This window comes from Vombatus ursinus, unplaced genomic scaffold (assembly GCF_900497805.2).
Source record: "Vombatus ursinus unplaced genomic scaffold, bare-nosed wombat genome assembly UNPS02014945.1, whole genome shotgun sequence".
Classification (NCBI taxonomy): Eukaryota; Metazoa; Chordata; class Mammalia; order Diprotodontia; family Vombatidae; genus Vombatus; species Vombatus ursinus.
The window spans coordinates 3,670,927-3,683,484 of NW_020954723.1; the positions used below are offsets into that span (position 1 = coordinate 3,670,927).

At 36.9% G+C, this 12,558-nt stretch overlaps 1 protein-coding gene across 5 annotated transcripts in view; it reads right to left on the minus strand.

Moving 5' to 3' along the window:
- LOC114029994 (pre-mRNA-processing factor 39) overlaps positions 1–12,558 on the minus strand; it is a 39,719-nt gene that overhangs the window by 26,515 nt on the left and 646 nt on the right. For 2 of the 5 annotated variants that reach the window (XM_027844645.1, XM_027844646.1), the window contains exons 2-4: positions 5,260–5,613; positions 4,404–4,529; positions 3,639–3,757 (exon numbers count right to left, since the gene is read on the minus strand). In XM_027844645.1, the coding sequence (XP_027700446.1) occupies positions 3,639–3,757; positions 4,404–4,529; positions 5,260–5,580 (566 nt within the window). In that variant the 5' untranslated portion in view covers positions 5,581–5,613. Of the gene's footprint in view, positions 1–3,638; positions 3,758–3,885; positions 4,219–4,403; positions 4,530–5,259; positions 5,614–12,558 lie in introns of those variants that run through there. The other 3 variants (XM_027844647.1, XM_027844649.1, XM_027844648.1) reach the window with 3 other exon arrangements.

Sequence of the window (12,558 nt, forward strand, 5' to 3'; positions counted from 1 at the left end):
TCCAGATTAAAGAAATAGTGAAAACAGCTAAAAAAGAAAAAAATTAAAGTACCACAGAACCATATTCAGAGTCACACAAGACAATGCCACAGTTAAAAAGGAAAGGAAATCTTGGAATATGACATTCTAAAAGGCAGAAGAAAAGGTATAACTACCAAGAATAACTTAACTTGCAAAACTGAGGGTAATCTTGCACAGGTAAATAAAAAAAAAAAAAGGAAGGGGATGGGATAACAATAAACCATAAAGGGAACTCTCAAGCATGACAAAAAGACCTGAGACAAGCGGAATCTTTCAAGTACAAGCATAGGAGACAAGGGAAAATGAGAATAGGTAAATGCAGTTCAGCAACTAGAAAGGTCAAGGTCAGGGGTGGGGAACCTCCAGCTTAGCGGCCACACGTGGGCCTCTAGGTCCTCAAGTACAGTCCTTTGACCGAATCCAAACTTCACACAATAAATCCCCTTAATAAAAAGATTTGTTCTGTAAAATCTGGACTCAGTCAAAAGGCTGCAGCCAAGGATCACACGTAGCTTCACAGCTGCAGGCTCCCCACTCCTGGTCTGGGGGATGATCCAGTGATTATATTCCGAGGGGAAAAAAAAAAAACAATTGGCTCTTTGGATTCCCAACTGTCTTAAAGGATCACAGAGAAAATAAAGAGAAAAGTACAGTTTGGGTGGGGTATTGTTCTGCTTTATTTTGTAGGTTTTAATAGAGAAAAGAAAACGGAAGGAAAGAGGAAAACACTAAGGGAGAAAAGGGGAGAGGGACTTCTTTCTCAAATTTTTTGGACAAGACTACAAAAAACAGGGGTGAGAAGTAAGCATCTCAAAAACCTCATTTTTATTAGAACAAGGAAAAGTGGAGCTTCGACACAATTTATTGTAGAAATCAAATAAATTCAGGGAAATAGGTAAAGAAGTGAAAATGGAAAGATACATTTAAGAGGGAGGGAATAATCACAAACAAAACAAACATCAACTTTTGTTGTTCCAGTCATTTCAGTCATGTTCAACCCTTTGTGATCCCATCTGGAGTTTTCTTTCTTTTTTTTTTATTTTTTTAGGCAACTGGGGTTAAGTGACTTGCCCAGGGTCACACAGCTAGTACGTGTCAAGTGTTTGGTCTGAAGCCGGATTTGAACTCAGGTCCTCCTGACTTCAGGGCCGGTGCTCTATCCACTGCGCCACCTAGCTGCCCCCCATCTGGAGTTTTCTTGACAAAGATACCACAGTGGTTTGCCATTTCCTTCTCTAGCTCATTTTACAGATGAGGCAACTGAGGCAAACAGGGTTCACTGACTTGCCCAGGTCTTGCCCAGTGTCTGAGGCCAGATTTGAACTCAAGAAGATGAGTTTTCCCGATTCCAAACCCAGAGCTCTATTCACTATGCCACCCAGCTATCCAAGAAATGTCAACTACATAAGGATGATCATAAAATGAGGTGGCAGGAAAGGAGGTCAAAAGTAGAGTAAAAAAATGCAAGAAACTATGGTCTGGGTCTAGGCAAAAAAAGTAGTCAGGTGGATTACTAGTATAGATCCCCTTTCTTATTTTTTCTCCACCTTTTTTTTTTTCCTTTGTAAAGAAGAAGGTGGGGGCAAAGAGAAGAAAAATTATAATAAGAGCTGATGGAGGGAAAATACAATTAATCATAATGGTGAATATAAATAGGTTTAACTCTTAATGTAGTAAAGGGTAGCAGAATGGATTAGAAAGCAATTCAACAATATATTAATAAAAAAGATGTGAAACAAGTTTCACAAAATTAAAATGAAGACCTAGAGCAGAATTTATAAGGCCTCAAGTGAATCCAAAACATGGCAATCACAAGCCAATAATGAATAGTTAAGAGGTAAGTAGGCACCTCACATCCAGCAAATTAGCAAAGGTAATAAAAGATAAGAACAGTCAAGGTTGGAGGAATGTGGAAAAAATAGACATACTATGCACTGTTGGTGTGGCTGCAATGATTCCAATCATTCTTGGAAGCAATGTGAAATTATATAAATAAAGTACTAAAATGATCCAAAGATTCCGCTGCTACATATATAACCCAAGGAAGTCACTGATTTTCAAAAAAAAAAAAAAAGGTTCTATATACTCCAGATTATTTACAGCAGCCCTTTTTGTGATAGGAAAGAACCAGAAACAAACTAGATGTCCATCAATGGGGAATGGCTGGACTGTGGTATACAAATGTAATGGAAAGACTTACATAAATTGATGCAAAATGAAGAACAGCCAGGAAAATAATATGTACAATGACATCAACAGAAATGGAAAGAACAACTCCCATAAAACAACTGAACATGGATGTTGTGAAATTATAAAGAACAAACTTGGCCTCAACGAGAACTATTAAGGAACCCCACTGCCCAACCTCTAACCCACCTACACCCCTTTACAGAAGGATGGGGGGAGAGATGGTCTTTCTATATGAAATATTACATACCATGTCAAAATTTTTTTTTCAACATATTGATTATGTTTTGATGAGCTGTAATTTCCCTTTTCCCATTTTAAAAATTCTTTAGTATGAGCAATGGCTCTCCAGGAAAGGGTAGTGAAGGATACATGGGAACAGACAATGTAAAAACAGAAGATATCAATCTTTTCTTTAAAGGAGGTTCAACTATATGATCTCAATTTCAATTCTAGTTTTAATGTCCTATGAATGGATTTTTGTAGGCAATCCTTGAAGGATACTACCACTTGTGTCTCAACCCTTTTGCGTCACAGATCCCTTTGTCAGTCTGATGAAATCAATGACCTTTTCTCAAAATAATGTTTTTAGTGCAAAAAAAAAAGAAAATACATAGAATTACAAAGGAAATCAACAGAAACAAAGAAACAGACAAGGAACTAAATTATGATTAAAGGCATCAAAGATAACAGGGATATAGATAACGGGATGGATTTGTGATTTCACTGGAATAGGGAACCTCTAGGAAAGGCAACTCCTACAAATGAAGGTTGGCACCTTCTTTGCAACTTCTACTTTTGGAGTTATTTAGATCACTGAGAGGTTAGGCACTGAATGACATAGCATTTAAGTTACTTAAAGGAAAATCTAATCAATTATAGGGAGAAATAAACTACAAAACTCTTAAGGAGTTGGGGATTCAATGTGCCCCTTATAGATAAAGACAAATTTAACAGAAAAATAAACAAGTGCCACCTGGCTGTCAAAAAACATCAACTACATAAATATAATTATAAAAGGTGGGGAGGGGAGGTTAAAAGTAGAGTAATAAATTAAGAACCAACGATCAAGGTCTGGGCAAAGAGGCAGTAAGGCAAATTACAAGTGTAGATCCCATTTCTATTCTTTCTCTGATTTTTTTTCCCCCTTTGTAAAGCAGGAGGTAGGGGGCAAAAAGAGGAAAAATTATAATAAGAGCTGATGGCGGGAAAACATAGAAAAGAAGGACCAGAACAGAATTTTACAAAAATTAGTTAAAATAAATTTCTGTATCAACAACTGAATGAGAACTGAAAGGAATTCAACTTTACATCATACCTTTATAAAAACCAACCACATGCTAGGGCATAAAAAAATTCAATGAAATGCAGAAAAGTCTAAACCCCCTCCCCTACTCCCGGCAAGAAAATAACATCTATATTTCACCTACCCTCTTATTGTATTATTTGTCTCAGGATCATCTGGGTCCAATGTTTCTTTTAAGAAGTTTATATAATGAATCCAAAGATCAACACTAAGAGGTATTGCCTGAAGCCCTCGCCGATAAACCTAAGAAGAAAACAACAAACTGTACTTCAAATATTTATTTATTTATTAAAAGAGAGGCAACACTGTGTTATCCGGTGAACCTTAGAAATACTAATTACTGGAATTTTGTTTAAATAATCTACCATTACCATTTGGGTGGAGGTTGGATAGAACATGGCAATGTTCTGATCCCCACGTGCAGAATCTTGATCTTCAAAGCGCAGCAGTCCCTGCATTCTGACCGGGTTGTGTGGGCAGGCTTTGGGGTACAGACCATAGGGCACAGACCCATTAGAGCATCAATGACAGCGTCTGACCAAAAATGCAATAAGACGTAGCAAATGTGACTAGCAAACCAACTATATTATTTGGAAAATGAGAAATAAATGTAAGTGAGAAAAGCCCTGCCCTACTTGTTAAGCTGCAGTGTAATACAGAGGCTTGCACTGCAAAGCTTGACAAACTGTTGAGGTTTTACGCACCTGCCAACAAAGAGAGAAAATATTAGCTACAAATGCCACAAGAGTGACAAATGCAAATAAAATACCCTATTAAACTATTTGAGCATATATGGTAGGTACTGCCAGCCAAAAAAAAAAAAAAGTGTTTTGTTATTATTTGGCTTACAGTACCTAATGGTGTTAACTTCATTCTGTGATGTACGCACCTCATCTGATTGTTTAATGTTGTCATGGCGCTTTTCAAGGTCTGCATACTTTTTCCAATAACCATAGCAATATGGGTAGTGTGTAAAAAATTTGTCAAATGCTTTCCTGGCAGCCAGCAAGTGATTCTGATGGGGAGAAAAAAAAACACAAGCAGAATGTTTTTGAAAATCTTATTTCTTACATGAAGAACACAAACCAATTTATCAAATAACATATTAGAAAATGCTCATCTAAATAATAGTTTAATAAAAATAAAGGAATGGATTAAAAGAAGTGCCAAGTAATAATTTACACTGTGCTTAAGATTACAAAGCAGTATATAAACATGATCTCATTTGATCCTCATGACAATCTCATGAAGCATATTAAGTATTTAAAGATTAATTCAAAAGTTAAGTCTTCTTGTATCGAAAGCCAATCTTCATCTTACTAAGTCAAGTTGCCTCTCATGAAACAAGCTTAAAATCTAAAGCACATTTACTGATGACCATACTTGTGCAACTACAACGCTTGTTGACTGAGAGAGAAGCCATTAAATCTAACTGTGAGCACATTTTAACTTTCAATAACATAATACTTATGCTATGAGCTAGTATTCTTTTCCTGTAAGATGGTATTAGAAACATTTCTCTAATATCCACATTATTAAAGATTTAATTCAATTTCTATTTTGTCCTACACCAAAATGCAAGGATTAGACAAGAATCTTTAGGCAAATCACACTATTAAAAAATAGTCTCATTGAGGTCTGAAAACAATCTGAAACAAAAAAATATTTAAGAATAAGAACCTGCCTGATAAAATTAATATTTTCTATGCCTCCCCATTTATTCTTAATTTTAAATAATTACTAACCTCCTGTTCTACATATTGCAGCAAATATACCCAGCCAGTAAAATCCTGGAGATTATTTTCTACAGTTTTCCAAAACTTTTCATATTCTGGAGGAAATTGTGCTTCAGTGTCTGTCACTGGCAGTTCTACATTTGAAATTTCATTTTCCTCTGTATTTTCTTCATTCACATTAGGAGAGCCATCAGGTGACTGTTCCATCTCTATAACATTCATAATCTCAGTACTGAAATCAGTGGGTTGCTCTATGGCTACCTCAGAACCATTGCTTGCATTGCCATTGCTAGAACTGCTGTACTCATCCATGTGAGTAGAATTCTGCATAGCTGTTGATGTTGTCTTCTGTTAAACAATAACCTGTGAAAACATACAATAAAAATCACCATCTTCCAAAAGATAATAAAATAGCCCCAACATGCAATCAACCCCCTCCAACTAGTCTTCTTAAATGCAAAAGAAATATACAACTTCAACACCCAATTATTCTCTAAATCAGTGCTTCTTAAACTTCTTCCACTTGTGACCCCTTTTGGCCCAAGAAATTTTTACATGTCCCTGGGTATATAAGTATATAAAATAGTTATACAAATCAAACATTTATTGATAATAAATCATAAAGAAATTTATTTTAAAACAATTCTTTGGGATACATATAATTTTACTATTTATTAAAGACAGTAGTCTCGAATCTAAACTGAGGTGTTTCTGGCAACATTTGTTGTGGTTGTGTGGTATGACAGCATGCACAGTGCAAATTGCCATGTGTTGTGTGTTCAGAACCAAGGCTGCAGTGAAGTCACATGATGCAACATGAGGAAGGGCTGCCAGAAACACGTTGGATTCATTGTGCTTGATAATTTTTAGTCATTGCATGTTCAGAAAACTTTTACTGCTGCCAAATTTTTCACAACCCCCACATTCAGTTATGCAACCCTACATGGCGTAGTGACCCACAGCTTAAGAAATGCTGCTCTAAGAGCAGCTAGATGGCACAGTGGATAGAGCACCAAGCCCTGGAGTCAGGAAAACCCGAGTTCAAATCTGGCCTCAGACACCTAAGGCTCACTAGCTATGTGACTGCGCAAGTCACTTAACTCCAATTGCCTCACTCAAAATAAATAAAATTTTTTTTAAAAGTGCTGCTCTAAATCACAACGCTAATACAACTTTTCATCATTTGTTCTATCCACAAATACTTATGTGTACCAGGCACTGCTATTAAGGGTAGGCTAAATAATTGTTTTACAAATGGGGAAACTGAGAACCAGAGGGGGGAAATGATTAGTCCCAAATCCATCCACACTACCAGACTTCTCTTTACCAAAAATATCATTCTTCCCATCACCCAGGTTTGTATAACCTCTGCATTACCCTCTATTTTTCACTCTCACAACTCAAATATCCATTTACCAAATTTTGTCATTTCTATATCTACAATATCTTTGTATCTGATTCCATCCTGCTACTCCATATAGATGTTAGCTTATTTCAGTCCCTCATTACTTCTGGCCAAGACAGTTGCAATGCTTCCTAACTGGTCTGCTTACCACCTCAAATCTCTTCCTGCTTGAATCCATCTTTTACAAAGCTACTTTATGCTTAAGAAATCTTATGCTTGAGTGACCTTATCACTCTTACTTAATAAAATGCCAGTCGTTCCCTATTTCCTATAAGATTAAATATAAACTCCTCTGTTTAGCATTTATAGGACTTCACAACCTGAGTTCAACCTATTTTTTTGAGGTTTACATTACTCCCCTTCATGCACTCAACATATACACGTAGCATTCCATTTCCCTGAGGTTGTTAAATATAGAAAACAATGATCCTGGGGGTGGATTGGTTCTTTTCTGGAGTTTTTATGAGAAAAAATGAAGGGACAGTAAAAGGAATATACTACTGTGGGAAGTCAAGTCAGTAAGTATTAATTGCTTACTATGTGCCAGGCACCATGCTAAGCTCTAGAGACACAAAGAAAAGCAAAAAGTCCATGCCCTCTACTTCATAATCTAAGTGGGAGACAACATGAAAACAACTACGTCCAAACAAGACATACATATATATATGATAAACTGGAAATTAGAAGCAGAGTTCCCTGTTGGAACAATGTATGTTGTTGACATCCCTTAACACTCCGTACACCACTTGTGGACAGCTCTATAATTACAGTTAGGGCAGATCGGTGTGATGTGGATAGAGTGCTAAGCCTGCTGTCAGGAAGACTAATTATCCTGAATTCAAATCTGGCTTCAAACTGGGTGACCCTGGGCAAGTCACTTAACCTCGTTTACCTCTCCTTCCTCATCGGTAAAATCATCTGGAGAAGAAAATGGAAAACCACCCTAGTTATCTTTGCCAAGAAAACCCCAAATGTCATGAGTCTGACAAGACTGAAAAATGACTGGACAACAACAAATAGTTGAGGGTAGAATTCCCGACTGAGGATTGGCATCTTATAAATCCCAAATATGAACAATAATATTATAAAGATAAATAAAAAAACCATAAAACATCATGATTTAAAATTGTAAAACTATGTTCAAGTCAAACTGGACTTGACTCCTATGGACCACTTAATCCAACCCCAAATGAAATGTATTACCTCATTTGAACTTCATATACCTGTAAGGTAGGTACCATGAAGTAGACTGTCCACATGTACTGATAAGAAAACTCAGGCTCAAAGAACTTAACTGACTTGCCCGTTGTCACACAATAAATATGGAGGAATCTGAACTCAAGCTGGACTCCAAGTCCACCATCCACTATGCCACATTGCCCAAACTTACATAGTATGTGGCAGAATATAAACACCTTTTGCACAGTAAAGGAGAAATACCACTATATTTGCAGCCAGAGGTCATGGATTGGAATCCCAACCATATTACATGTATGTAAGTCATGGACAAGTCATGACATCTCTGCACCCTATGTTCTCTTCACATCCTCCTGAAAGTGTGGGGTTGGATTGTAAGGTCATTTTAGTTTTCTCCTAGCTCAAAATCTAAGAACTTATGACTAGAAGCCAAGTTTCTTGACTTGTGTTCCAAAGCTGTAGTATACCAAAGAGGCTCTTGTATTTGCAGCAGTCTTACAAAGTATATACTAATTATAAGAGATTTCAAGGTACTAAAAAATAGCTACATCTTAAGGAATCATGTGAGACTGGTTCAACAAGCTAGTTAAGCATCAGTCTGTCCTGTCTACAGGACATGTCTCACATCCACCCCTGTCTTTCCACATACTACAACCAACCTATTTCTTTCTATACACCATCACTTGAACCATCATAGCAGCCTCCAACTATCATTTAAAGCCCTTAATGAGCTGGTTCAAATCAGTCTTTCCAGACTGATTTCACATTATTCCCCTTCAAAGACTCTGAAACCGTTTTGCTTGTTCTTTCCTTCTACATATCATGTCCTATTTGCACAGGCTGCCCATGCCTAGAATACGCTCCCTTCATCTTTTCTGCTTCCTAGAATCCCTAACTCCCTTCAAATTCAGTTCAAGTGCCACTTAAGAGGTTTTTTCTCACTCTCCCCCCATTAGTGCTTCCATCCCCATCGCTAAATTATTTTTATTTTGTGTATAGTTTCTATTTACTTATCTATATACAAACTATTCCCTCTGGTAGAAGTTAAGTTTATTAAAGGTGGGTACTGTTAAGGTTTTTGTCCTTGTATCCTCGGTTCCTTACACAAAGTATCCTGACAAAAAGTAGATTTAATAAATGCTTGTTAAAATGTCAGTCAGCCATAATAAGCACTTGAAATGTTTCCCACAGTATAATAAATTTGACCTACCTAAAAAATGTGCTAGCCATGACAAACACTAGATATTGATTCAACAATAACTTTGTTTGCCAATTTAGAATTTTAAGGGGCTTTTTAGGATGATTTGAATGAGTTACATTTCTTTAAAAAGTGGGCAGGAAGGGGGAAGAAATTTCTCTGGGAAAATTCCCCTGTAGCTAACAAAAACTTTTTTGCAAATTTTATCTATTATTTTCAGAAGCAGATTGTGCACCATTTAAATATTAGGAGACTAAGGACTCGTTGTCAGGAAACATGAATTTTTAGTCCCAGGGCTGATAACCAATTTTATAAGCTTAGTTTCCAGATAAATTGAATATATCTTTAATTAATGATCTCTAAAGTCCCTTTTAATACTAAGATTCTATGATTTTGGATCTTTAAGTGTTTGGAAAAATAACTTGAATCTAGAAATCTTAACCTTTTTTTCTAATATGCAACTCCAAAATCCCCATAAGAACATTCAAATGAAAAAGGACATACACGCATACCCCTACACTCTTAACCCAAATGATATGTCAAAAGGTTTATAGAGTTTGGCCTTTTTTTGGTTGCTGTTGTTAAACACTAGCTAACTAGAATCACTACTATCCCTTCTCCCCACCTTAACCACCAATCCCACCCCAGTGGGAGAGTGGAGGACGTAAGAATAAACAAATGGGTAAAGAAAGAAAGGAGAAGCACAAGTATGAATTAGAAAGTAGAAAAAGTGTAGGGCAAAAAAATAAATAAATACATATATGCTAAATTGGGGCTTCTTGCATTCTAAACTTCCAGATTACTTTTGGTCAGATTACTTTGTTAACAGTGATTAAAACAAACACAGTTTAGGCTAGCAAAGGCTTTAAAGCTTTGAGATCATCTGGTAATGACTGAAATTTAACCAATGTGTAAATAACTAATGTAACAAAATAGGAGGTCAAGTCTCAAATTGGACAGCAAGTAATGGATAAGGCACTGGCCCTGAAGTCAGGAGGACCTGAGTTCAAATCCAGTCTCAGACTAGAGACTTGACACTTACTAGCTGTGTGACCCTGGGCAAGTCACTTAACCCCAATTGCCTAAGCAAAAAAAACAACAACAACAACAACACAAAAAGTCTCAAATTATGGTAAGCAAAAATGATCCCGCTTAGCTCAGCTGATTAAGTACATTAACTTCAGTAATTTAAACTATAATGAAATAAATTAAATTAGTGCAAGGAAACCCAGAAACATACATCAATGAAACAAAGTATCCCACCACCTCAGAAGTTACTTAAATTAGATTATAAAGGTGAACAGGCAAAGGAAGTAATCTTAGTCTTTGACAATACCTGAAAGAAACTTCAGTAACCTTTTTTAAAATAATTCTATACTTTAGCAAGACAAACACAAGGTTTCTAAATAAGGACCCACTGCTTCTAATCCTATAAAGAAAACTCCATTTCCATAAAGTTAGAATTACATTATTTTTTTTTTTCTGGATAATTATTAGTAAGTCTACTTAGTAATGCTGCCTGAACAACCTCAGACAGAGAAAATACTGTATTCTTCCTGTCTCAATTATCACCCCAGTTACGACATCAACGACTCACCTCACCTATTATCCCCAGAGTCTATTATTATGGAGTTGATTATTGGGTTCATAAAATTTAATAAGACCTTTACTTCTTATTGCCATTTTATCTTTATTAAAGGGCACAAAGGGAAAAGTCCCACACATTAGAAAATTTATAAAAAGTTAACAGTAGCTGCAACTTAATAGCTTCACTTACAGCACCACACAGTAAGCACTTCATGCCTTTTCATTTCAGTCACCTAGGGCACTGAAGTTAAATGACTTACCCATTGTTACACAGCAAATACGTGTAAGAGGCCAGGGCGTGAAGCGAGATCTTCCTGATTCTACTATCCAAACTGCCTAACAGGACTACTTGCAGCAGAGTTAATAAGGTAGCATTACTTTTTAACTTAAAACTTCTCACTAGATCCCACCACCCCTTCAGGTTATCCTATTACCTCCCCTCCATTTCTCAAGCTCCTAAGAAAAGTCCCACCTCAAATCTCTTCACTCAGCTGAAACTGCTCTCTAAATGATCTCAACTGCCAAACCTGACATCCTTTTCTCAATCCTCAGCCTCAAAATCTAAGTACAGCGTTTGACACTGTTGACCATCTTCTCAGTTCTAGACACTCTCTTTGTTGTCCACCTACCTGTCTGCTCCTATCCAGTCCCCTTTGCTAGATTATCATTCATTTCATATCCCTAACTGTAAGTTTATCTCAAGGCTCTTTTTCCTCTATGCTCTCTCACCAACCAGCTCCTGTGGGTTTAATTAATTTCTATGCAGATAATCCCTAGATCTATATAGTCAGTCCAAGTCTCTCTCCTGGGATCCAGTCCCATAAATCACCTATTGGCCATTTCAAACTGAATGTTCCATATAAGTATCTTGAATCTAACATATTCAAAACAACACAGATCTTTCCCCCAGAAACATACTCAACTTCCAGACTTCCCTATTTCTAGTGACATCATCATTTTTACAGTAACCCAAGGTTTTTAAAACTTTGGTGTCATCCTCAACTCCACAAACAACTCTGCTCATTCTCCAGACCCCATAAACTCAATTCAGTTGCCAAATCTTGTCCTCTGTACCTCTAAAACACTTCCCACCTCTCCCACATTCTGTCCAATCACACAACCACCATCCTAGTTCAGGGCCTCATCACTTCTCACCTGCACTATTTCAAAAGCCTAATCAGTTTTGCCTGTCTCAAGTCTGTGCCCCCTCCCCCAAACCAACCCATTCTTCATTCAACAGACAATGATTTTCCTAAATCGAAGGTCCAAACATGTCACTTCACACTCATCAACAAACTGGTGATTTCCTATCATTTCTAGAATAAAATATAAACTCTTTTGTCTGGCACCCAAACCCTTAAAACCTCTTTCCAGCCTTCATGTGACTTACCTTCAACACTCTTTAAGGTCCAGCCCCAAATGCCACTTTACCAATCCTTCATAGAGGACACTATCTCTCATCTGTCTCCCATGCCCAGAATGCTTTCTTCCCTCACTTGTGACTCTCAGAACGTCTAGTTTCCCTTAAGATCCAGAGTTCAAGGCTCCACTTTTAACATGAAGCCTTTCCTGATCCCCCCCAAAAACTGTCTTTTTTTCAGCATATAAAATGTGTTGTTCCTCCCTTCATCCCCTACTCATCACTGAACGTAAACTCTTTGAGATGATGGGACTTCCATTTTTGTCTTTATTATCAACAGAGCCTAGCACATATTAGGCACTTTAAAAAGTGCTTGCTGATTGATATTGCAAAGTAGAAATGAAAAAAAAAAAAAACTGAGGCTGGCTCTGAAACTATCAGGAAGAAAAGTCGGGTTCCAAAATGATTGTTTGAGTTCTCTTCCTGACCAGAAATTGCCAAATTATAAGGAGACTTTGACCTATTTTTACAATGCTGCTGCCTGCTTACGGTCCAAGGTTT